This window comes from Mytilus trossulus, chromosome 1 (assembly GCF_036588685.1).
Source record: "Mytilus trossulus isolate FHL-02 chromosome 1, PNRI_Mtr1.1.1.hap1, whole genome shotgun sequence".
NCBI lineage: Eukaryota > Metazoa > Mollusca > Bivalvia > Mytilida > Mytilidae > Mytilus > Mytilus trossulus.
The window spans coordinates 112,066,064-112,090,122 of record NC_086373.1 but is presented as its reverse complement, the minus strand read 5'-3'; the positions used below and the strand labels follow the sequence as shown (position 1 = coordinate 112,090,122).

General features: G+C 35.1%; 1 protein-coding gene across 8 annotated transcripts in view; it reads left to right on the top strand.

The window, feature by feature from the left end:
* The window catches only part of LOC134697966 (probable proline--tRNA ligase, mitochondrial), a 105,469-nt gene that overhangs the window by 29,473 nt on the left and 51,937 nt on the right, over positions 1-24,059 (top strand). For 6 of the 8 annotated variants that reach the window (XM_063560288.1, XM_063560267.1, XM_063560272.1 and 3 more), the window contains exons 7-14: positions 1,991-2,098; positions 2,515-2,608; positions 3,603-3,634; positions 4,166-4,233; positions 5,314-5,393; positions 10,810-10,945; positions 12,294-12,473; positions 13,506-13,642. The exons of the other annotated variants lie outside the window; for them this stretch is intronic. In XM_063560288.1, coding sequence (XP_063416358.1) covers positions 1,991-2,098; positions 2,515-2,608; positions 3,603-3,634; positions 4,166-4,233; positions 5,314-5,393; positions 10,810-10,945; positions 12,294-12,473; positions 13,506-13,616 — 809 coding nt within the window. In that variant the 3' untranslated portion in view covers positions 13,617-13,642. Of the gene's footprint in view, positions 1-1,990; positions 2,099-2,514; positions 2,609-3,602; positions 3,635-4,165; positions 4,234-5,313; positions 5,394-10,809; positions 10,946-12,293; positions 12,474-13,505; positions 13,643-24,059 lie in introns of those variants that run through there. 8 annotated transcript variants of the gene reach the window in all.

Sequence of the window (24,059 nt, the reverse complement as noted above, 5' to 3'; positions counted from 1 at the left end):
AGGGGGATGTGAAAAAAAAATTTTCTTCAAACATTTTTTTGAGAGGATTAATATTCAACAGCATAGTGAATGGCTCAAAGGCAAAACAAAAATTTTAAGTTTATGAGACCACATTTATTCTGTGTCAGAAACCTATGCTGTGTCAACTATTTAATCACAATCCAAATTTAGAGCTGAATCCAGCTTGAATGTTGTGTCCATACTTGCCCCAACTGTTCAGGGTTCAACCCCTGCGGTCGTATAAAGCTGCGCCCTGCAGAGCATCTGGTTATTAGTTGTTAGTGGCTTTGAACTAGCTGTCAGATAACTGCGAGTACTCTCAGATCTGTTCATTGTGTCTTTTTGTGTCGGGATGTATAAGTACCCGGCCACGTCCACTTGTATTTTTGTCCATCTGATGAGTTAAGCCTTTTTCAACTAATTTTTATAGTTCGTTCTTATGTTGTACTGTTATACCACTGTCCACGGTTAGGGGGAGGGTTGGGATCCAGCTAACATGTTTTACCCCGCCACATTTATTTTTTTTTACTTAAATTAGGCCGTTAGTTTTCTCGTTTGAATTGTTTTACATTGTCTTATCAGGGCCTTTTATAGCTGACTATGCAGTATGGGCTTTGCTCATTGTTGAAGGCCGTACAGTGACCTATAGTTGTTTTAAATGTCTGTGTCAATTTGGTCTTTTGTGGATAGTTGTCTCATTGGCAATCATACCACATCTTCTTTTTTATATTTACAATACACCTTATCGCTATGTGTCCGCCATTCCTGGATATCACACAGGTTCCCGTAAAATTTTGACATCATACAATAAAGTATCTGATGCCACAATGGAAAAGTGATTGTGTATGACCTCAAAAGTTCAAGCGGTCGGGTCAGCCGGGATTAGCAATTAGATGTATACAAAACTATTTTATTTTTTACAGCTGATATATGAAATCATTCACTATAAGTTCATGAAGTTCATAAATGCTTATTATTACATTAGATGTATGTTTCATTATAATACGTTATTCTGATTGGCTACACTGCAATCTCGCGTTATTCCTTAATCAACGTCATTACACAATAAAATTTACCATTCATTATGACACGAGGTCCCACAAGAAAGTGCACAGGAAAATTAAATAAAAACTTGATAAAAATTGTGTTTTCATGATCCTAGCTAAAAAATGTAATTATAAGTTATGAATGCTTCTTTTTGTAACTTCATTGGGGTGTAAAAGAGTTGACTATACCCATATTTTTAGAATGAAGCGCTTCCACGCTTCATACAAAATATACTTCGGCCAAGGCTTTTACACCCCAATGAAGTTACAAAAAGAAGCATTCAATTCTTAAATGAAACCAACCAATTTTGTATTTGTTAAAGTCTCAGAAATAATTTATTAATAAAAGTTAAAATATTTAGAGGTTGATATACATAAATGTCTAACTTCAGCATGTTTAGTTCAACAACTACTAAAATTAATAAATGTACTCTTTCATAATTAATCTGAAGGGGGGATAACCCACTTTTAAGTTTTGTAACTTAAATACCTTTAAATGTTAAGTACAAGTTGATTAAATCTGGTCATGACTTTCTGTATCAGGCTAAATTTTTTACTTTATGGGAGTTTGCCATGGAGATATGACCACATAGACTTGAAACTGAGTGCATATTGTCATTATCATGTGAACTTTTTTAAATCGATGATTTTGACCCAGATTTATGGTACACTGAACAGTGATGATATGAATGTGGCATGTTGCCTTATGGATATACTTTTTGTTTTCTCTGCCTTGAATAAGTATATCTAAGTTGTTCTTCCATTTTTAGAAAGAATTTGTTTCCAAATGGTAATATGATTTATTTTTGTAGTAACCTTGCCTCTTTATTAGAATTAAGGAAAATCTTTTTAATATCTATGGATGAGTTAATAAAAAAACATGGCCATGGTATAATAATGTTGCCTTTATCTATATGTTCTATGCCAGTATGGTATATTTTTAGATTTGTATACCTTTGACACAACGGAGGTGAATGCTAAAAAAACATATGAAGAAGTTTGTCAAGTTTATGAAAATATTTTCAACAGACTTGGACTACAATTCAAAAAAGGTAAATATCATTAGAGAGACATTAATGTAAAAATGTGCATCTGGTGAAGTTAGATTGGTGCCTTTGAATTAATTAAGGCTGAAGGTTGGTGAAATTAAGTTAATGAGACAGTAACTAAAAATATTAAAGTAAAAGTGCTCATCTTAAGTTCACAAATTCACAATTTGGTCTTCATATTGAATTTGATTTTGCTCAAAACACAATAGAGAGTAAACAAATCTTTTCAAGGGCAATCACTCCTATAAAGAGTAACAGTCTGCTAACAGTATTTGCAGATTTAGACTTGTTAGTAGATCTTGCCTTGCTGATCATATAAATTATTTAAAGAGTTTATTCATATATTATAACAGTTATCATATAAGGCAAAAGGAAAAGTAATGATAAAAATTGTGAGTATATATATTTTATTTTTGTAGTAATTGGTGCAACAGGTAATATTGGCGGGAAACTTTCTCATGAATTTCTCCTGCAATCAGACATTGGAGAAGACACTATTAAAGTCTGTACTAGGTCAGTATAAGTTGGTTCCTTGGTCATTTAATTATAATTGAGAGTTAAGGGGAGGATACTCTGTAATATGAATGTTGATATTTACAAACTGGGAAGGGAAACCCTGTAGTTTCAATTAGAATTAATGTCCCAAAAAGGAGGGTGCTACTGTGGATTTACACAAACAAATGGAAGTAACAGTCGAATCCATCACCAAGAAGTGTTGTATGATATTATGTGTGACCAGACTAATCTCCATGTGTATGTGTGTGTTTCTAGACTTCTGAATGTGTATTTGTGTGTTTAGACTTTTGCATGTGTATTTGTGGGTCTAGACTTCTACTTGTGTATTTGTGTTCAGACTTCTACATGTGTGTATGTGTCTAGACTTCTATTTGTGTTTTTATGTGTCATGACTTCTTCTTGTGTATTTGTCTGTCCAGACTTCTACATGTGTATTTGTGTTCAGACCTCTACATGTGTATTTGTATGTCAAGACTTCTATATATGTGTAATTGTGTATGTCTAAACACTGCATGTGTGTATGTGTCTAGACTTCTACATGTGTTTATGTGTGATTAGACTTCTACTGGTGTATTTGTGTGTCCAGACATCTACATGTGTATTTGTGTGTTCAGACATCTACATGAGGATGTATTTATGTGTTCAAACTTCTACATGTGTATTAGTGTGTTCAGACTTCTCCATGTGCATAAGACTTCTACACATGTATTGTTTTCCAAATGTTCACTATCTTTTTGGAAAATACTTATTATTAAATTAACATGTCCTTTACTGAATAAAATGCTGAGTCATGGAAATTATTTTTGATTTGATTGCATTAAAAACATCAATGTTGGAATCTGATTTACAAATTTTTAAATAGCTTCTATTCAAAAGATGTAGAAATAAATCTTTTCAAACTTTAAATTCATGTTTTGTAAAAGTGTGTCTATTTAGTTTTTCTCCAATATTTATACTTTTAAGATATAGATATATTAACTTTTTTTTACAGCTGTCAGTATGGAAGAAATATTGAAGTTGAAGGTCTGTTCGTTTTCTTGTTTTTTTCTTACATATTACGACAAAATTAAATAACACTCCAAAGACACAAAATGTCTTGAGACAGTAAAAATTTGAACTTTCAGCTCAGTAGTAAACTAGATAGGTATTTAGTTTCATTATTATACACACTTCTGAATAATTGTCGGCATTTGATTGCATTGATTTTATATTTCATTTTCACTATGTCAAGCAAAATATTTTTAATAAATTACACGAAAATATTTTATCCTTTTGTTTATATATGCTGTGTAATAAAAAAAGAAGATATAGTATGATTGCCAATGAGACAACTCTTCACAGTAGACCAAATGGCACAAAAATTAACAACTATAGGTCACAGTACAGCCTTTAACAATTAGGAAAGCATAAACTGCATTGTCAGCCATAAATGACCAACGAAATGACAAGTGTTAAACAATTAAAAGGAATTTGTGTTTATTTTTATCAGTATTGTATTGCAGACCCTTTAGCTTATATATTATGTGTGTTTATTCTATCAGTATTGTATTGCAGACCCTTCAGTAAGAGAGAACAAGTGTCCCAGTTGTGGAAGTGGGTTGGATAAAATGTCTGCAATAGAGGTATTATATACACATTTTAATGAAAGTAAGGATACTAAAAAGTCTATTGCCACTCAGAGATCTAAATAAATACTGAAAATTTAAAAACTAATGCAATATACACCAATCTAAATCAGAATATTACTTTGGACACTGATTTATAAATTTAATAAAGGATAAACACAAACTAATCATTATAGATATTCGATAAGAATAGAACATTAGGATTTTATGCAAGTAATTCTCAGGTATTTGGAAAACCATTAGAAATGGGATCCAAATATTTATAATGTCAAGATTAAACCACCTAATTTTTTTTTCAAATTAGTAGACCCTTTAATAAGTTATTGCCCTTTAATGATGATCCAACATCATCACTGCTTTATAGAGGCTCATTTGATTTGAGGAAGGACATTGGCTTGGATTATTTATTTAATTATTTGTTTCTATCTTGAGGTTTAAATAGATTAATTAAATAACTAGACGCTGGCACTAAACGAATAAAAAGTTTTTTTTTTTTTTCTCAACTGCATTTATGTATTTAGATTTTAGATATTGGATTATAATCAGTAAAAGTCCAATTTCAAAATCTTTAGCTCTTAGACCACATTCTTTTTTGGTTAGAAACCTATGTTGTGTCAAATATTTAACTAAATCCAAACCCAGAGCTGTATTGAATGTAGTGTCCCTACTTGCTTCCCCTGTTAAGGTATCGACCTCTGGGGTCATATGTAGCTGTGCCTGTTGAGAATTTTATTGTGTTATAAGTGACAAACATTGGTTTATAAGATCTTATAAATATGGACTATTTATTTAAAAATAGAGTGAATATATATTTTGGATAGTGAAAAATAATACAGCATTTTCATATCAGTTAACACCATGGCCATATACTGATGTCATACAATCATATAAATTAAATCCATAATTGGGATAAAATTGACAACAAAAATTATCTGGCTGTCAGTGATATGTGTCATGGATGTGTAGATAAATATAAACCTTAGTTATATATATAAGTTATTTTGTATCATCAGTGTCACTGTCTGTGAAAATATTGAAAGTGGTTATAAATCAAAAAACTGACTTTTATTTATTCAGGTTGGACATTCCTTTTTATTGGGCACAAAGTATTCAGAAATATTAGGATCTACTTACAAAGACAAAAATGCCAAAAATATGTGAGTATGTAAATTTAACCCCGCCACATTATTTATGTATGTGCCTGTCCCAAGTCAGGAGCCTGTAATTCAGTGGTTGTCGTTTGTTTATGTGTTACATATTTGTTTTTCGTTCATTTTTTTACATAAATAAGGCCGTTAGTTTTCTCGCTTGAATTGTTTTACATTGTCTTATCGGGGCCTTTTATAGCTGACTATATGGGGTATGGGCTTTGCTCATTGTTGAAGGCTGTACGGTGACCTATAATTGTTTAATGTTTGTGTCATTTTGGTCTTTTGTGGATAGTTGTCTCATTGGCAATCATACCACATCTTCTTTTTTATAAAATGTGAGGAATAGATCTTTGAAAATAATTTTTGTGGAAAAATAGAGAAAAAATTTCTATGGAAAAAGAGATTAATGTATACCAATTGTATTGAAATAGATAAAGATTTGCACTTTTCTTCAGGCTGTGATCTTGTTTTTAGATACTAACAGATTGACACTTTTAGACATAATTTGTTGAACATGTGAATAGTAAAAGTTATTTTGAAACACTAATGCATACATTCCAATATATATTGCTTAATATAGAGGCTCCTGCAGGGTCAAAAACTAACTGCGACCTCTGGCCTTTTTAGAGGCGACTTCCGACCTGAGGGCCTTCTAAAAACGACCTGCGATCTGTAAAATTTGGAAAAAACGACCTCCGACTTCACCCACACTAAAAACGACCTTGCCATTTTTGGCGCGATGTTTTCCTTTGTGATCCTTTGTCGCCATTTTGGTTATCTGACAGATCGGCAAAACGGCGCGCAGTTACTGATTCTCAGTCTCAGCCTATTTCCCCCTTCCCCCATGACTGTACGTTCTTCCCACTAGTAGAACTAGATCGGGATGAACAATCGGCTGGCGTCATCGGACCGATCTGATGAAATAAAATGCCCAAATCACATGTCTGTTATTAAACATAAACTGCTGACTGTTGGGCCCACCAACCATGGTCAGCCCTACTGGTTTTCTGGCCATCTCAGTCACAATTTTGTCTACTGTTTTATACCCCACTACACGCAGTAGAGAAGTTTGACATGGCATGATGGTTGGATATCGGTCCGTACTTCCATCTGTCGCACCGTGCCATGGTGGTATCCAATCTTATTAAAATAAATTTTCATCACTTGCTCCTCAATTTTTTATATGTTGCCGTCACTTTTAATAAGATTGGGTGGTATCCAGATCAAAGATTTATTTCGTTTGTTCCCAATTGTTTAAGCCCTAGTCCTACTAGACCACGATCGCTCTACGTTCACCGCGATCTAAAATAAATTCAGATCGTGGTGAGGTCGCGGTATGAGCGGCATGAAAATGTAAATTTTCGTTGCTTTCACGATGCTTCTACGTCCCCATTAATACGCTTACGATTAGACCACGTTCTCACCGCGCTTATTCTGCGATCTCTACGCTTATCAAGATCTTTTTACGCTCATCATGTTCTCACTATGACCATACCACGAGTTATCCGATTGCAACACGATCTTACCACGCTTTTACTGCGATTATTGTACGTTCTTATCACGCCTTTACTGCGATTATTGTACGTTCTTGACACGCTTTTACTGCGATTATTGTACGTTCATACTGCGATCTTACTACTTTATCTGAATAATGTCAACATTGTGTTCCATATCAACACCATTTCATTCCTTCTATTTCTGATTAATACATGTACATAGATTTCTTGGAAACAATACAGTCATGCCAACAAAATGTTAAAGAACACGTGGGCGTAGTGGTAGGGTGATGTAGAGGCAGAGAGAGCTCTGATAATAACGAATCTTGATCGAGCAGAGATCTCGGACCGACCAATCCAACCTAAATTTCAACCATTTGCTGGTCCATGCAGCTCAAATGACAATATTTTAGTGAACGATAGCAAAGATGACACAGATGTGTCAATAGATATAGGAATATGCAATATTAGTGCCATTGAGACAACTCTCCATCCAAGTAACAATTTATAAAAGTAAACCATTATAGGCCAAGGTACGTACAGCCTTCAACACGGAGCCTTGGCTCACACCGAAAGGCTATAAAGGGCCCAAAAAATAACTAGTGTTAAACCATTCAAACGGGAAACCAACGGTATAATATAATAAAATTGAGAATGGAAATGGGGAATGTATCAAAGAGACAACAACCTGACCATAAAAAAAACAACAGCAGAAGGTCACCAACAGGTCTTTAATGTAACGAGAAATTCCCGCACCCGGAGGCGTCCTTCAGCTGGCTCCTAAACAAATATATACTAGTTCAGTGAAAATGAACGCCATACTAATTTCCAAATTGTACACAAGAAACTAAAATAAAAATAATACAAGACTAACAAAGACCAGAGGCTCCTGACTTGGGACAGGCGCAAAAATGCGGCGGGGTTAAACATGTTTATGAGATCTCAACCCTCTCCCTATACCTCTAGCCAATGTAGAGAAGTAAACGCATAACAATACGTACATTTAAAATTCAATTCAAGAGAAGTCCGAGTCTGATGTCAGAAGATGTAACCAAAGAAAATAAACAAAATGACAATTATACATAAATAACAACAGACTACTAGCAGTTAACTGACATGCCAGCTCCAGACTTCAATTAAACTGATTGAAAGATAATGATTTCATCATATGAATATCAGGCACAATCCTTCCTGTTAGGGGGTTAGTATCATACCATCATAACATATATGAGAAGAACATAACCCGTGTCATGCCAACAACTGTTTTTTTTAATAAATGAAAGACCCTATAAGTGAATCAATATTAACGCCAAAATATGCAATCTTTAATGACCTGACAACAGTATCGTAACTATATCCCTTCTTAATAAGTCTATTTAAAGGTTTTGTTAGTTTCTGCAGTGAATACTGACATTTTTGTGCTTTGTAAAGAATATTTCCATAAAAAATTGGATGTGAAATACCTAAACGTATAAGAAGTCTACACGTTGAGCTATATTTACGAATGATGTCCTTATACCGATGATAAAATTTAGTAAATGTTTTGACTAGTTTGTGATATCGAAAACCCTGGTGTAATAATTTTTCAGTAATACCTAAATTTCTCTCGTTAAAATCTAAAACATTGTAAGTTACACGAGCGAATCGTACAAGTTGAGATATATAAACACCGTAAGATGGTGACGTTCCCTTGTCACCATCTTACGGTGTTTATATATCTCAAAAATGGATAATTAACGATAGGTATAATCTATATATGGTTGAGCCTTTAGAAAAAAAAGGAACAAGAACTACATACAGACAATCAAAACCTGGAGATATATAATATTTTTATGTGCAAATGACAATTAGAATGATGGTCGTATAGTATGAAAGTAGTCAGGTCGTAAGGCGAGCGTGATGAGGACGGCAAGGGTGTGCTAGAATTGTACTAAGGTCTTGAACAGGGTGGTGTAAACGTGTTATAGTCGTATTGGAAGCGTAGTTGGGTCGCGTTGAGAATGTGATGGTCGTAGTGAGGTCGCTGTGACATCATAGTGCAGTCTCTCCGAATACAATCACGCCTTTGCTACGCTCGTACATCGTACGATGGTACAGCGACCTTTGCAATATTACTTCGACCTAAGTGCGGCTTCACTACGCTTCTTCTACGACCTGATGCCGACACGACCACACCACGATTGATTTGAACATGTTCAAATATAAAAAAGATATGGTATGATTGCCAATGAGACAACTATCCACAAAAGACCAAAATGACACAGACATTAACAACTATAGGTCACCGTACGGCCTTCAACAATGAGCAAAGCCCATACCGCATAGACAGCTATAAAAGGCCCCGATAAGACAATGTAAAACAATTCAAACGAGAAAACTAAAGTTGGCCACCCTCATCACGATCTTGAAGACCTCACCACGACCGTGATACTACCTTACTGCGATCTACACGATCGTACTACGATCATCAAAATTGTTTTCACAGATCGTAGTGCCATTGTGGCCTAGTGGGACTGCGGTATTAGCACTATAAAGTACAAGTTAAGTTCGATTTTCATCTTAAATCAACATGCAATTTTCAAATAATCAATTTTGAACTATTCGTGACCCTTTTTGTAACTATAGTCGATTAGAAGTCTTCGTTTTTTTCTTCTTTCTAGAGCCTGTGATAAGCTATCAAATTGTCAAGTTATGATCATTTTTGGACCATTTTTGTTTCTTAAAAAAGATTTAAGTTGGTCTGGGTTATTGCTTCAAGTATACTATGGGAGATGGTCATCACTAGCGCATAGGGCACTAGCTACTAGCGTCTCTGTGTGTGCTGCAAAGAAAAAAATGTATCCAAGTTAAGTTGATGATCAATTTCATGTTTTATGTCCAGACAACATTGTTGCGGTAAATATAGTTTTTCGGTTTTCCTAAAAAGTTGTAAGTCGAATCTTCATGAAAATTTGAACCGTACTTTGTATTTATCATGATATGGACTAACAACTGTGTAAAATTGGGGAGTCCCATCGAAATGGACATAAGCGCCGAGCGGGACACACCTGTCTTCAAGACATTTCCTTGTTGCCATCAGTCTATAGATCGTGTTCAAAGTATCAGTAGGTAAATCCAGCTCTACATCCCCGGTGATTTTATAAGAGTTCTTGGAACTTGCTCAATATAAATATTGGTTTGGATTAGTGAAATACTGAATGTTTGGTTGAAACTACTATTCTGAAAAATCGAAAAGTTCAACTCCTGTTTTTGGTCTCAATATGGAAAAGAACGGATATGGGTTAATGGAACGAAGACATCACATATTAAATCATTAAATGCCACACAAAAAGTAAATCTAGAGCTGACAACACGAACTTCAATAGAGCAGGAACTTCCAACTTACAGACAGCCATCTCTTGATGGCCTCAAATAAAACAAGAACAACCCAGCCCAAGGGCACTTAAATGGACCCTTTAAATATAAAAACGACTTCCGACCTCTATGTTGGAAAAAAGGACCTGCGACCTGTACATTTCCCTTAAAAACGACCTCGCGACCGTGCAACAAATTTAAAAGCGACCTTGCGACCTGAGGGGGATACCCTGTGGGAGCCGCAATATAAGCACTTGACACTTAATGTATACAATGTTAAAGATATGTTCACAGAAACAGGTCAATTGATTAATATGAAAATACGGAGATGGGGTATAATTTCCAATGAAACAACTATCATCAAAGGATGTGGTTTTAAGCAACCAAGGTAACTGTATGGCCTTCAACAATGTACAAAACTTTTACCATTTAGACAACTGTAAAGGGCTCCAACATTTATTATCTATGATTCATGACCAAAAAAATAAACTAAATTATTTATTATAGACAGCAATCAAATACAGACTTTTAACTTTTAATATGTGTTACAAAATGTGTTATGTTATTTTTAGAGTAACACAGATGGGATGTTATGGTTTAGGAGTAACCAGAATACTACAGGCTGGTATAGAAGTATTATCCGAGGATGAAGCCATACGATGGCCAAAAATAATATCACCATACCAGATATGTATCATTCCACAGATGGTAAGTCTTTATTTCTCTTTCCATGTTCAACAACACATGACAATCATTACACATGAGAATTGTAATAAAACACTTGTAAAAACATATGACAATCATAACAACACATGACAATTGAAACAACACATGACAATTGAAACAACACATGACACTTGTTAATAACACATGACAATCATAACAACACATGACACTTGTTAAAAACACATGACAATTGAAACAACACATGACACTTGTTAAAAACATGACAATCATAACAACACATGACAATTGAAACAACACATGGCACTTGTTAAAAACACATGACAATCATAACAACACATGACTATTGAAACAACACATGACACTTGTTAAAAACATATGACAATCAAAACAACACATGATAGTTGAAACAACCCATGGCACTTGTTAAAAACATATGACAATCATAACAACACATGACAATTGAAACAACACATGACACTTGTTAAAAACATATTACAATCAAAACAACACATGACAATTGAAACAACCCATGGCACTTGTTAAAAACATATGACAATCATAACAACACATGACAATTGAAACAACACATGGCACTTGTTAAAAATATATGACAATGATAACAACAGATGACTATTGTAAAAAACATGTGACAATCATAAAAACACATATCAGTTGCATCTAAAACATATAAAACTCAAGGATTAGAAAGGGTCATCACTTATGCTGTCCATAAATATATTTGAACAGTCTTTTTTAGCTTCTTCTTTACCGGGTTCCTACAAGTTTTAAATTTTGTTATTTAAAGTATTCCTGAAAGCCAGAATAAGCTTATCTAGAAATAGGTAAAAGAAAGAAATTAGCAATAACATTTCCTTTTGGCCTAAACTTTTATTTCTCAAGAGTTATCTTTATCAATGACTTTTCAACCTGTTTAAAGTAGTATTATTAGAAAATGCCTGTACCAAGTCAGGAATATGACAGTTGTTATCCATTCGTTTGATGTGTTTGGACTTTTGATTTTGCCTTTTGATTTTGGACTTTCCTTTTTGAATTTTCCTCGGAGTTCAGTATTTTTGTGTTTTTACTTTTTATAGGGTAGGCTTAAAATTTTATTCTATAAATGAAGACCCTAGACACTGTGGATTTCTTATTGTTGGTATAAAACCAGTTTTCATGGAGGTTAACAACAGATTTGATTTTTTATAGACTGGTATTCAGACTTTGGCAAAACCATGAAATCCAAATTATCCATAAAAAAACTCCTCAATCCATCTAAGTTTAGAACCCAAGAAAATATAGTAATACACAGAAATGGGTAATTTAGATTGTCACTATGGATGCTGTTAATTCTAAATGTTCTTTGTTGTAGAAAGGTTATATGGAAGATAAATTCATGGAGCTATCTAATAAACTGTATGATGAAATAGTGGCTGTACCAAACCTCCGCGGGGAAGTGGTCATTGATGACAGGACTAAATTTACTGTTGGTAACAGGTTGTCCCAGGCAAACAGATTAGGATACCCTTACGTTGTTGTTATTGGAAAAAGTGTAAGTAATAGTAGGAAATATGAAAGATGATTCTAAAGGGACAAATAAACACTTTTTCGAAGAAAGGCAGATACTAAATGCAATGGCCTGGAGAAATAAATAGAGGAAAACGCTAAAATATGTAAGTTGATTCTAAAGGGCAAATACATCAAAGAAAGGCAGACACTGCATGTCATGGTCCATAAAGAACTGCTGAAAAATACTTCATCATAAGAAACTGAAGATTAAGGCACCAGATTCAAACCAAAAACTAGGGAGAGCGTTTTATAACTAACAGTCCTCTGGAACAGTACAAAATTATAAAAAGAGTTAATATCTACCAATTGTTTTGATCTTGTTGACTGCAGTTTAATAATTAGTACCAGAAGTATTGAATAAAAGGTAAACTATCTAAAATCTCTGTAGCATACACCTTTCTACAATAGAATTTAATAACACCGATATTAAATAGAATTTAATAACACTGATATTATCGCTATTTTGTGCATATTTCCTTTGATCTTTTTTTTGTGATAATTTTTCATATCATGCTACTTGCTTGAGATGGAAAATTATCGCTAGAAACTAAGCAGGCACGTGGTGTTGCTAACGAAATTGACATGAAATTGACAACGTCGTCATATGTAAAATAGCCATAAACAGATTATCATTGGTCATCTCAACTCGATTGCCTTTCTGGCTTTCGCCGTCCCGGTTCAAGCGAGAAAATCAATCTCGTTGAGATGATCAACAATAATCTATAATTAGAAACTCACTGATAGTAAATTATAGGTAAAAAAAACATTAGAATTATTGTTTGTTATTAGAATATCTGGATTAAGAGGACTACAGTCACATGATATCTCATATTAACAAATGGTAAGTCCCAAAAGGTTGATACCTCTGGTAAAAACCCTTTTAGTCTAATGCTTCAGATGTAACATTACTGTGACAAACTTATATTTATCTTAAAATGTTTTTGTCGTTGTTTTTCTCCTTATGCTTCTAATGATCTGTTAATAAATTTAAGGAATTTTTTTAATTTAATTTCAGGCCATTGATGAAGAACCAAAGTATGAACTACAGGACATTTATAACAAAACTACAGATTTTTTATCATCATCTCAAATCATTTCCAAACTTTCACAAATTAAAACTACATGACAATAAATGCATATTTTTTAATTACAGCTTTGTTATAAAAGTTACTTTTCCCCATTTCTTTTCCAATACTTGCACATCATGGAAATTACAAAATGTTTAAAACAATTTTCATTTTACTATTTAAAATGTAACAGATTTCAGAATTTGTAGCAAGACTTTAATATTATTGAGCTATTACAGTGTTCAATTTGTCTTTGTGTTTCTTTGATACATATGACCTGGCTCTGTACTTAAAAACACCATGCTATTGTGTTATTGTTCTTTTATGATTCTTGTATTCTGGTCTTTCACATTGTTAATGCTTTGTTATACACCAACTTTCAATTAATCAATCAATCACGCTCTAATATTTCCTCACAAAAAAGTATTTGTTAATGAGTGGAATATCCTTAATCTTGTGTAAAAGGGCAGCTAAGTTATAATGCCATACTTTTTTGTTTCTGTGTTCCCCACCCTCTAGAAGTGTGGGATATATAGCAATCACCATATCCTATGTTGATTTGAATTTTGCACAAGCTTGTGTTAGATAGCATCTCCATTTGAATATAATACTAGACTTTTTGTTTCAAAATACACAATGCCTGACTTCAATTTAACCAAACCCCACTCTCTAGCAGTGTAGTCTACAAAACTAGTTAGGGCACCTCAATTATAAAGCTAGACATTCTGTTGCATTATACCTCACTCAAGAAGTACCGACTAAAAAAGCGGGTGTGAGAGATCACATCAATTATAATGTCTAGTTTTTTGTTATATCCCTGCTGTGGCGGAGAGGGCATTCAGTTTTACCATTGTCTGTACATCTCAAAGTTCATTCTTTACTGTTTGCTAATATTTCAAGACTAGTATAATTGGATTGGATGGAGATTTGTTTCATTTGCACTCATACCCCATCTTCCTATATCTAGTATGGTGAATGAAAAACAAATATAAAATGTTTGTAACATTGTACAGAATGACTTTATATTTGGTCAGGTCTTTAAAATCTAAAGTTGTTGGGAACTTCTTAACAGAATGATGTCAAGTATGGTAATCAGCTTGACCTCATTGATAATAATATCACATATTCACTCTTCTTTTTTACATAGAGAGAAACTTTCAATGGCAAATATCGTTTTGTCTTGCTGATGTTGACATTATACAGTCATTGCAATACTGTGTTATTGAACGATTTAGATAATCCCCTTGCTTCCTTCTTTCTTTTTTTTTTGACTTGTTTTGTTGCCATGTGTGTAATTAAGTTGTTGACTCTGAAGTAATTTAGTATTGATGATTGATCTAGAGATATTTTGAGCTAATGGGTTTTTGAATTGCTGACAATTGCCTGCATTTCCTATTAAGTATGTTTTACGAATTTTTTACGGTGTTTTATGTGTTATTGATGTTGACTACTCAGTCATTTTAGTTCTCTTCTAGATATGTTTATGTGTTGTTGGATTGCTGACAATTTCCCCATATTATTATTTTAGTATACTTTATGATGTTTTATTGTGTTTGATATGTTGCTGACAGTTTATCATATACTTTCATTCAGTACTGTTAGTTGTATGTTTCATTTTGTTAGTTTTGAGATTATACTTTAACCAACCATGTCTTATTGTTTAGACTAACAAACTTAAGGAATAAAATTAAACTATTTATTGAATAGCATAAGAAAAAATTGATTATATGGACAAAAAAGCCTGGAATACTGACATGTTGACAATATAAATTTTTGGAATGAGGTTAATTTGAGTTAATAAAAATATATACACATCATCTGTTAAATAAATAATTTTACAACTTGTAAGTTTATCAGAAATAGATGCATGTACATGTATTATTTTATATTTGGACTTCTAGAAACAGATCAACACTGGATCAATCATACAAAGGTTTTCAGATTGATATAAATAAGAATTACAGTGCAAAATATACATATTATATATGTTTAAAAATGTAATAAATTGCTTCGCTGATCGCAGCTGGATACCACCGCTGATGTCGAACCTTGAAAAGTTTGGGTAGTTTGACTCGCTATCCAAGCTTGATACTGTCTGAATTTCGATTGTGATCAATTTTTTGACATAATATATGTTTCTGACACACAATAAATGTGGTCAAGGATCCTACAAATATATTGTGCATAACTTCTATTGTTTCTTCTTGAAACTATTTCAAAAAAATGAAATTCGAAAAAGTTAGAAAAGCATGAACTCCTTAAAAGAAAATGTTACCCCCTCCTACTTATTGAATCCCCCTGGGTGCAATTATCCCCAAACTCAATCCCAGCCTTTCCTTTGTTGTATTGAACCTTGTAGTATAATTTTAGAGAGATCCACACACTTAAACACAAATATTGTCTGGAAATTAGAAAAATGCTTGTTTTTGGCCCTTGTTTTACCCTGAACTCCTCCATATTTGGGGCAATTTCCCCAAAACTCGATCTCAATCTTCCCTTTGTGATATTAAATGTTGTGGTACAATGGCAAAAAGATCCATACATTTACACACATCTATTGCCCGGAAACTACAAAAATGCTTGTTTTTGATCCCTTATTGGTCCTTAGTTCCTAAGCTGTTGGCACCATAACCCTTAAAATTAATGTTAAACTTCTAAGTGTGGTATTCAACAGTGTGGTACCCGTCGTGTTGCTTATGTGATATCAAATCCGGTAAATAGTCTAATTCGGTAGGTCACATTCATGAAAGGGAAGGGGATTGTAGTTACGACGTAAGGAACATATCCGATATCATTTATGAAACATAAATTAGTCATTTCTATCATAATTGTTTTTCATAAATTGTTTTGTTGTAGATTATGCCATTAGTTTTCTCAATTGAATTGTTTCATATTTTACATGTCAATTTTTTTTATAATTTACTAAATGGTATGAGTTTTTCTTATTGTTGAAGGCTGTATGATTGCCTACAATTGCTTTAATCCATTTCATTTGAACTTTAGTGGATAGTTGTCTCATTGGAAATTATACCACATCTTATTATTTTTTTCAAGGAGGATATAAATTAGACATATATCATAAAAGAGGAGCGAATGATACCAGAGGGACAGTCAATTAATTTCAAGATCTCAAAATGTGGCTTAATTTTGGTATTTTATTTCCTGCCACTGATTAAGATTAAATACAAAAAAGATTAAAGCAAAACTGTATATTAATTCAGTAAAAGTAAAAACGTGATTTGATGTGGCAGATTTATATACATCTGAAGGATTTTTGGAAAATGACGCAGTCATTGTTCCATAACTGCCGACCTGAACTTCATTACATTGCTCTGCCTACCGCGCTTGGTTTCGTATTTCCTATTTTCCAAACAAACTGGAATCTGCTTGTGTTATCATTATGCATCATTGTGTAGTATTAAACCAGCCAGGACCCAGTTTACACTGGTTTTTGCTTGTATTCCACTACACTCGAACAAAGTGTTGTAGTTTGACGGGAACCAGTTTTAGAATTTGTAAACTACAAAACGTAATCGGTTATTGTTCATTCCGTTTTGGTGTTTCATACCGACTTATATGGTTTGAATAAGCTTAAGACCATTCAAACATTAATGTGATAGGTATATTAAAGATTGTTTTACAAAAGGATTGAACTGTTTTACTTTCAAAGTCGTACTATAGGGATATCTGTCATATACGGATTTCCACTCTCACCGGTTAATTTCTTCTTTTACACGTGCTTTGGAAACTTCCTGTTTAATCGCAAGTTTTAAAATTGTTTTTGAGTGAATTAAACTTATTTTAACAATCATGAAGCGTTCCAGAATCATTTTAAAGCAGTTTCTTCTTCTCTTTTATGATGGAAAATAGGTTTTCTCAAGAAAATACCGCAAACGATCGCAGAGGAATTGAAACGTATAAGTCAACTCGGCACCTGGTTAAATTGGCATCTAGTCAAATCGGCACCTATTCGACGTCAATTCGGCATCCAATAATATTTGATATAATATTTTCTATTCAATTAATTAATTACTGTTACCAAGTACATAGTGAATATGTTGTTGTGTATTTTGGTAAACCACGAAACGAAAGTGAATATGTAGTGTATAAAGGTAAACAACGAAGCCCTTACCAAAGCTGTTGTTTTAACAATTAGACAATTTGTGTAATTGTAAAAACAAGTCAATTATTAAAATAAAATGGAAAACTATGAGTCCCTTTCAATAAATCAAACTTTCATGCCAAATAATTAGCAAATTTAAGGTGTTTGTTTTTCAGTAAAGTTTAAACAGCATTAAACCAACATTCCTGTAAAATGCTCAACTGGTTAAAATAATGCAGAAAAATACACAATATCTCATGTATTAGTCCAAATAATTATGACGTCTGGCAAGGCTATTTTATTATTTTTCTGGGACGCCTTCCTACGACGTTCAGGTGCAAATTTAACTAGGTGCCAGTTTGACTAGAATTCTTTGACAAATATTTGAAACTATCTGAGTTTCATTAGACCTTTGATAGCAGTAACAAAAAGATTATTTACTTAATATTTTGTGGGAGAAGGGGGTTCAGACTGTGTGGCATCAGGTCTGTTTGTGCCCAATACATTTTCGCACCCTACACGTTCGCACATTCACACTCTACTCATTCACGCCCAATTTTAATTCAAATTCAAGATGAATAATTTGAAAATTATGGTTGTTGTTTTAAATTGCTTTGGTGTAAATACTGAATGTATTTATAGCTTGGTATGAGTAAAACATTGAAGATTTTAAAGGAAAAAACACAAAAGATAATTGTTTTTAACAGCTTGGTCCCATTGATCTGAAACAACGAAACAATACAACATAGAAACCAAAATATAGCAATCCACTAATATAACCAAAACATGATAAAATTTATTTAACACGCAGAAACAAACATAGTCAGAATCTCACTTCATTTTGAAACAAGTCAATGAAACAAGTTATAGCAATACACTAACCAAAACATGATTAAGAGTTATTCAACACAAAATAAAACGTTGACAAAATACCACTTTATTTAGAAAGGATTATTATTATTTTTAGCAATACCTTATCCAAAACATAATTAAGATTTATTCAACACAAAAAAACTTTGCTGTCTCACTTTATTTTGAGACAATGACAACAATTATACTTATAAGAAAACACTTGCTTACATAGTTATTAAACACAAAACCAATTAAGATCGGGTGCGAACATGTAGGGTGTAAAAGTGAAAGGGGTGAAAATGAGTGGGCGCAAACGTGAATGGAAGCGAACGGACTCAGATTCAGACTATGTACCAGTGAGAAATATACAAGCCTTTCTACGGTATTTATTTGTACAATTCAGCTAGTCTTGACCTATTCATTTGTCTTAAAAAACTAGCCAGTTGTCACCTTCACTTCACACACACACACACATATACGAATATCAATTATATGCTTACGATACATGTTGCATTGTTAAACTAATTACGGTATGTGAAAATCAAGACTTGCATAAAAACTATCCCAATACTAGTATCTCAATTGTTTGTAAAACAATTGAAAGGTCTTTCCTGTAAAAGTGATGTTTTCGTTATGTTCTTTGTACGACCTTTCGTTTGATATACGACAAGCATACCTTCTGAAACTTTTCGCTTTTTACACTTAATGACCTCATCCGCCTAGATTTTTGAGATCGGAAGTATGATATATGTAACACATGGTAGATGAGCTTTCATTTGATATGCAACAACGCCATGTTCTAAAAAGTTTAAATTTTGCACTTAATAACCCCATCCAACCAATTTTTGGAGGTTGGGAATTTGATATTTCAAATGTACACATCATGACCTTTCATTTGATATACAACAACCCTATTGTAAAAGAAATTATTGTTTTTGCATTCAATGACCCCATCCAACCAATTTTTGGGGGACGTCAATTTGAAATTTGAAATGTACGCTTTATGTTCTTTCATTTGATATGCGACAACCTTACCATCTGAGAAATTTGAATTTTTGCACTAAATGACCCCACCCTTCCACCTGGGATGAAAAAGAGGTTTAAAATTTTCATTTTTAAGTAGAGTTTATTGAGACCTTCAATTTGATATATCAGATGACCCCATTTGACAAAGTGCAAAAAATGATGCAATATCAACTATATAAATAGAAGTTATGAAACTCACAAAGTCAATGCAAAACATGAAAATTTCAAATTTATTTTTGGGTGTTTTTTTTCCATGGAATGTTTTTGGTATTTGGTTAAACATATAACTATGTCAATCTCTTCAATTTCTTAAACATTTTAAGTGGTTAGCTGTTGTTGTTTCAGAAATACTTGCCGCCGCTCGAAAAACTTCAAACTGCATTATCTCTAAAACGACAATAGATATCTCAAATCTGTTCAATGGTAAATGATCTGCAGTTAAAGGACAACACTATAGAAAAAGAAATGGGACAATTTCAAAGTTCACCAAGGTCACAATTAATCATCAAATATATGATGCAATACCAAACTTAAGAACCGGAAGCCGTGGAGACATGGGACTACCACCATTCAACTCAGGACCACTTGACCTTTCAAATATCACAAGGTCAAGGTCATAGTATACTGTGAAGGTCAAGGTGAAATTTCATCATGACCTGACATTAACCTCAAATTGAAGGTCTTGAAATACTGATCATCTTTGCAGTTGATAGTAGGTTGATATATGTTACCTTTAAAAAGATATACACAAAATACTATACTTTTAAGAATCATCCCGTTGTAACTTTTGAACAGACGGTCGGACATTATTGGGCTTATTGTATAAAATGTAGAGCTCGTCGAGAGGAACAATTTACATGCTATATGTATGCAGCAAAGTCTTATCGTTTTACTAATATGTAAGCTTGAAATTGCAGCGTAATTTTTTTTTGCACTCAGTGACCTTTGACCTTGATTGTATATTAGAGGTCACATGAATTAAAGATTATTGGTGAAGGTCCCCAGTTTCTACGACTTCTGGTTCTCGAAATACAGTTTTTCTAAAATTATGTACATTTTTTCAAGTGGAATAACTCCTTATTAAGGGTTAATAACAAAACGAGTGTACATGTTTATTAGCATTGCCATCTGTTCATGTACATGTTGCCGTTTTCAAATCGATTCTATCTCTTATACTTTATGTGAAAAATGCAAAAGAAAGAAATTGTTTCAAGGGGATATAACTCTCATAGGGGACGCTGAATGTTACACTGAGGTTGCCATTGTTTGCTGTCTGTCATGTCCCTAGTCAAGAGCCTGTTACACAGGGGTTGTCATTGTTTGCTGTCTGTCATGTCCCAAGTCAAGAGCCTGTTACACAGAGGTTGCCATTGTTTGCTGTCTGTCATGTCCCAAGTCAAGAGCCTGTTACACAGAGGTTGCCATTGTTTGCTGTCTGTCATGTCCCAAGTCAAGAGCCTGTTACACAGAGGTTGCCATTGTTTGCTGTCTGTCATGTCCCAAGTCAGTAGCCTGTTACACAGAGGTTGTCATTGTTTGCTGTCTGTCATGTCCCAAGTCAAGAGCCTGTTACACAGAGGTTGCCATTGTTTGCTGTCTGTCATGTCCCAAGTCAAGAGCCTGTAACACAGGGGTTGTCATTGTTTGCTGTCTGTCATGTCCCTAGTCAAGAGCCTGTTACACAGAGGTCATTGTTTGCTGTCTGTCATGTCCCTAGTCAAGAGCCTGTTACACAGAGGTTGCCATTGTTTGCTGTCTGTCATGTCCCAAGTCAAGAGCCTGTTACACAGAGGTTGCCATTGTTTGCTGTGTCATGTCCCAAGTCAAGAGCCTGTTACACAGAGGTTGCCATTGTTTGCTGTCTGTCATGTCCCAAGTCAAGAGCCTGTTACACAGAGGTTGCCATTGTTTGCTGTGTCATGTCCCAAGTCAAGAGCCTGTTACACAGAGGTTGCCATTGTTTGCTGTCTGTCATGTCCCAAGTCAGTAGCCTGTTACACAGAGGTTGTCATTGTTTGCTGTCTGTCATGTCCCAAGTCAAGAGCCTGTTACACAGAGGTTGTCATTGTTTGCTGTCTGTCATGTCCCAAGTCAAGAGCCTGTTACACAGAGGTTGCCATTGTTTGCTGTCTGTCATGTCCCAAGTCAAGAGCCTGTTACACAGAGGTTGTCATTGATTGCTGTCTGTCATGTCCCAAGTCAAGAGCCTGTTACACAGAGGTTGTCATTGTTTGCTGTCTGTCATGTCCCTAGTCAAGAGCCTGTTACACAGAGGTTGTCATTGTTTGCTGTCTGTCATGTCCCAAATCAAGAGCCTGTTACACAGAGGTTGCCATTGTTTGCTGTCTGTCATGTCCCAAGTCAAGAGCCTGTTACACAGAGGTTGTCATTGATTGCTGTCTGTCATGTCCCAAGTCAAGAGCCTGTTACACAGAGGTTGCCATTGTTTGCTGTCTGTCATGTCCCTAGTCAAGAGCCTGTTACACAGAGGTTGTCATTGTTTGCTGTCTGTCATGTCCCAAGTCAAGAGCCTGTTACACAGAGGTTGCCATTGTTTGCTGTCTGTCATGTCCCTAGTCAAGAGCCTGTTACACAGGGGTTGTCATTGTTTGCTGTCTGTCATGTCCCAAGTCAAGAGCCTGTTATGTCCCAAGTCAATAGCCTGTTACACAGAGGTTGTCATTGTTTGCTGTCTGTCATGTCCCAAGTCAAGAGCCTGTTACACAGAGGTTGTCATTGTTTGCTGTCTGTCATGTCACAAGTCAAGAGCCTGTTACACAGAGGTTGCCATTGTTTGCTGTCTGTCATGTCCCAAGTCAAGAGCCTGTTACACAGAGGTTGTCATTGATTGCTGTCTGTCATGTCCCAAGTCAAGAGCCTGTTACACAGAGGTTGCCATTGTTTGCTGTCTGTCATGTCCCTAGTCAAGAGCCTGTTACACAGAGGTTGTCATTGTTTGCTGTCTGTCATGTCCCAAGTCAAGAGCCTGTTACACAGAGGTTGCCATTGTTTGCTGTCTGTCATGTCCCAAGTCAAGAGCCTGTTACACAGAGGTTGCCATTGTTTGCTGTCTGTCATGTCCCTAGTCAAGAGCCTGTTACACAGAGGTTGTCATTGTTTGCTGTCTGTCATGTCCCAAGTCAAGAGCCTGTTACACAGAGGTTGCCATTGTTTGCTGTCTGTCATGTCCCTAGTCAAGAGCCTGTAACACAGAGATTGTCATTGTTTGCTGTCTGTCATGTCCCAAGTCAAGAGCCTGTTACACAGAGGTTGCCATTGTTTGCTGTCTGTCATGTCCCTAGTCAAGAGCCTGTAACACAGAGATTGTCATTGTTTGCTGTCTGTCATGTCCCTAGTCAAGAGCCTGTTACACGGAGGTTGCCATTGTTTGCTGTCTGTCATGTCCCAAGTCAAGAGCCTGTTACACAGAGGTTGCCATTGTTTGCTGTCTGTCATGTCCCAAGTCAAGAGCCTGTTACACAGAGGTTGCCATTGTTTGCTGTCTGTCATGTCCCAAGTCAAGAGCCTGTTACACAGAGGTTGCCATTGTTTGCTGTCTGTCATGTCCCAAGTCAAGAGCCTGTAACACAGGGGTTGTCATTGTTTGCTGTCTGTCATGTCCCTAGTCAAGAGCCTGTTACACAGGGGTTGTCATTGTTTGCTGTCTGTCATGTCCCTAGTCAAGAGCCTGTTACACAGAGGTTGCCATTGTTTGCTGTCTGTCATGTCCCTAGTCAAGAGCCTGTTACACAGGGGTTGTCATTGTTTGCTGTCTGTCATGTCCCAAGTCAAGAGCCTGTTATGTCCCAAGTCAATAGCCTGTTACACAGGGGTTGTCATTGTTTGCTGTCTGTCATGTCCCAAGTCAAGAGCCTGTTATGTCCCAAGTCAATAGCCTGTTACACAGAGGTTGTCATTGTTTGCTGTCTGTCATGTCCCAAGTCAAGAGCCTGTTACACAGAGGTTGTCATTGTTTGCTGTCTGTCATGTCCCAAGTCAAGAGCCTGTTACACAGAGGTTGCCATTGTTTGCTGTCTGTCATGTCCCAAGTCAAGAGCCTGTTACACAGAGGTTGTCATTGATTGCTGTCTGTCATGTCCCAAGTCAAGAGCCTGTTACACAGAGGTTGCCATTGTTTGCTGTCTGTCATGTCCCTAGTCAAGAGCCTGTTACACAGAGGTTGTCATTGTTTGCTGTCTGTCATGTCCCAAGTCAAGAGCCTGTTACACAGAGGTTGCCATTGTTTGCTGTCTGTCATGTCCCAAGTCAAGAGCCTGTTACACAGAGGTTGCCATTGTTTGCTGTCTGTCATGTCCCTAGTCAAGAGCCTGTTACACAGAGGTTGTCATTGTTTGCTGTCTGTCATGTCCCAAGTCAAGAGCCTGTTACACAGAGGTTGCCATTGTTTGCTGTCTGTCATGTCCCTAGTCAAGAGCCTGTAACACAGAGATTGTCATTGTTTGCTGTCTGTCATGTCCCAAGTCAAGAGCCTGTTACACAGAGGTTGCCATTGTTTGCTGTC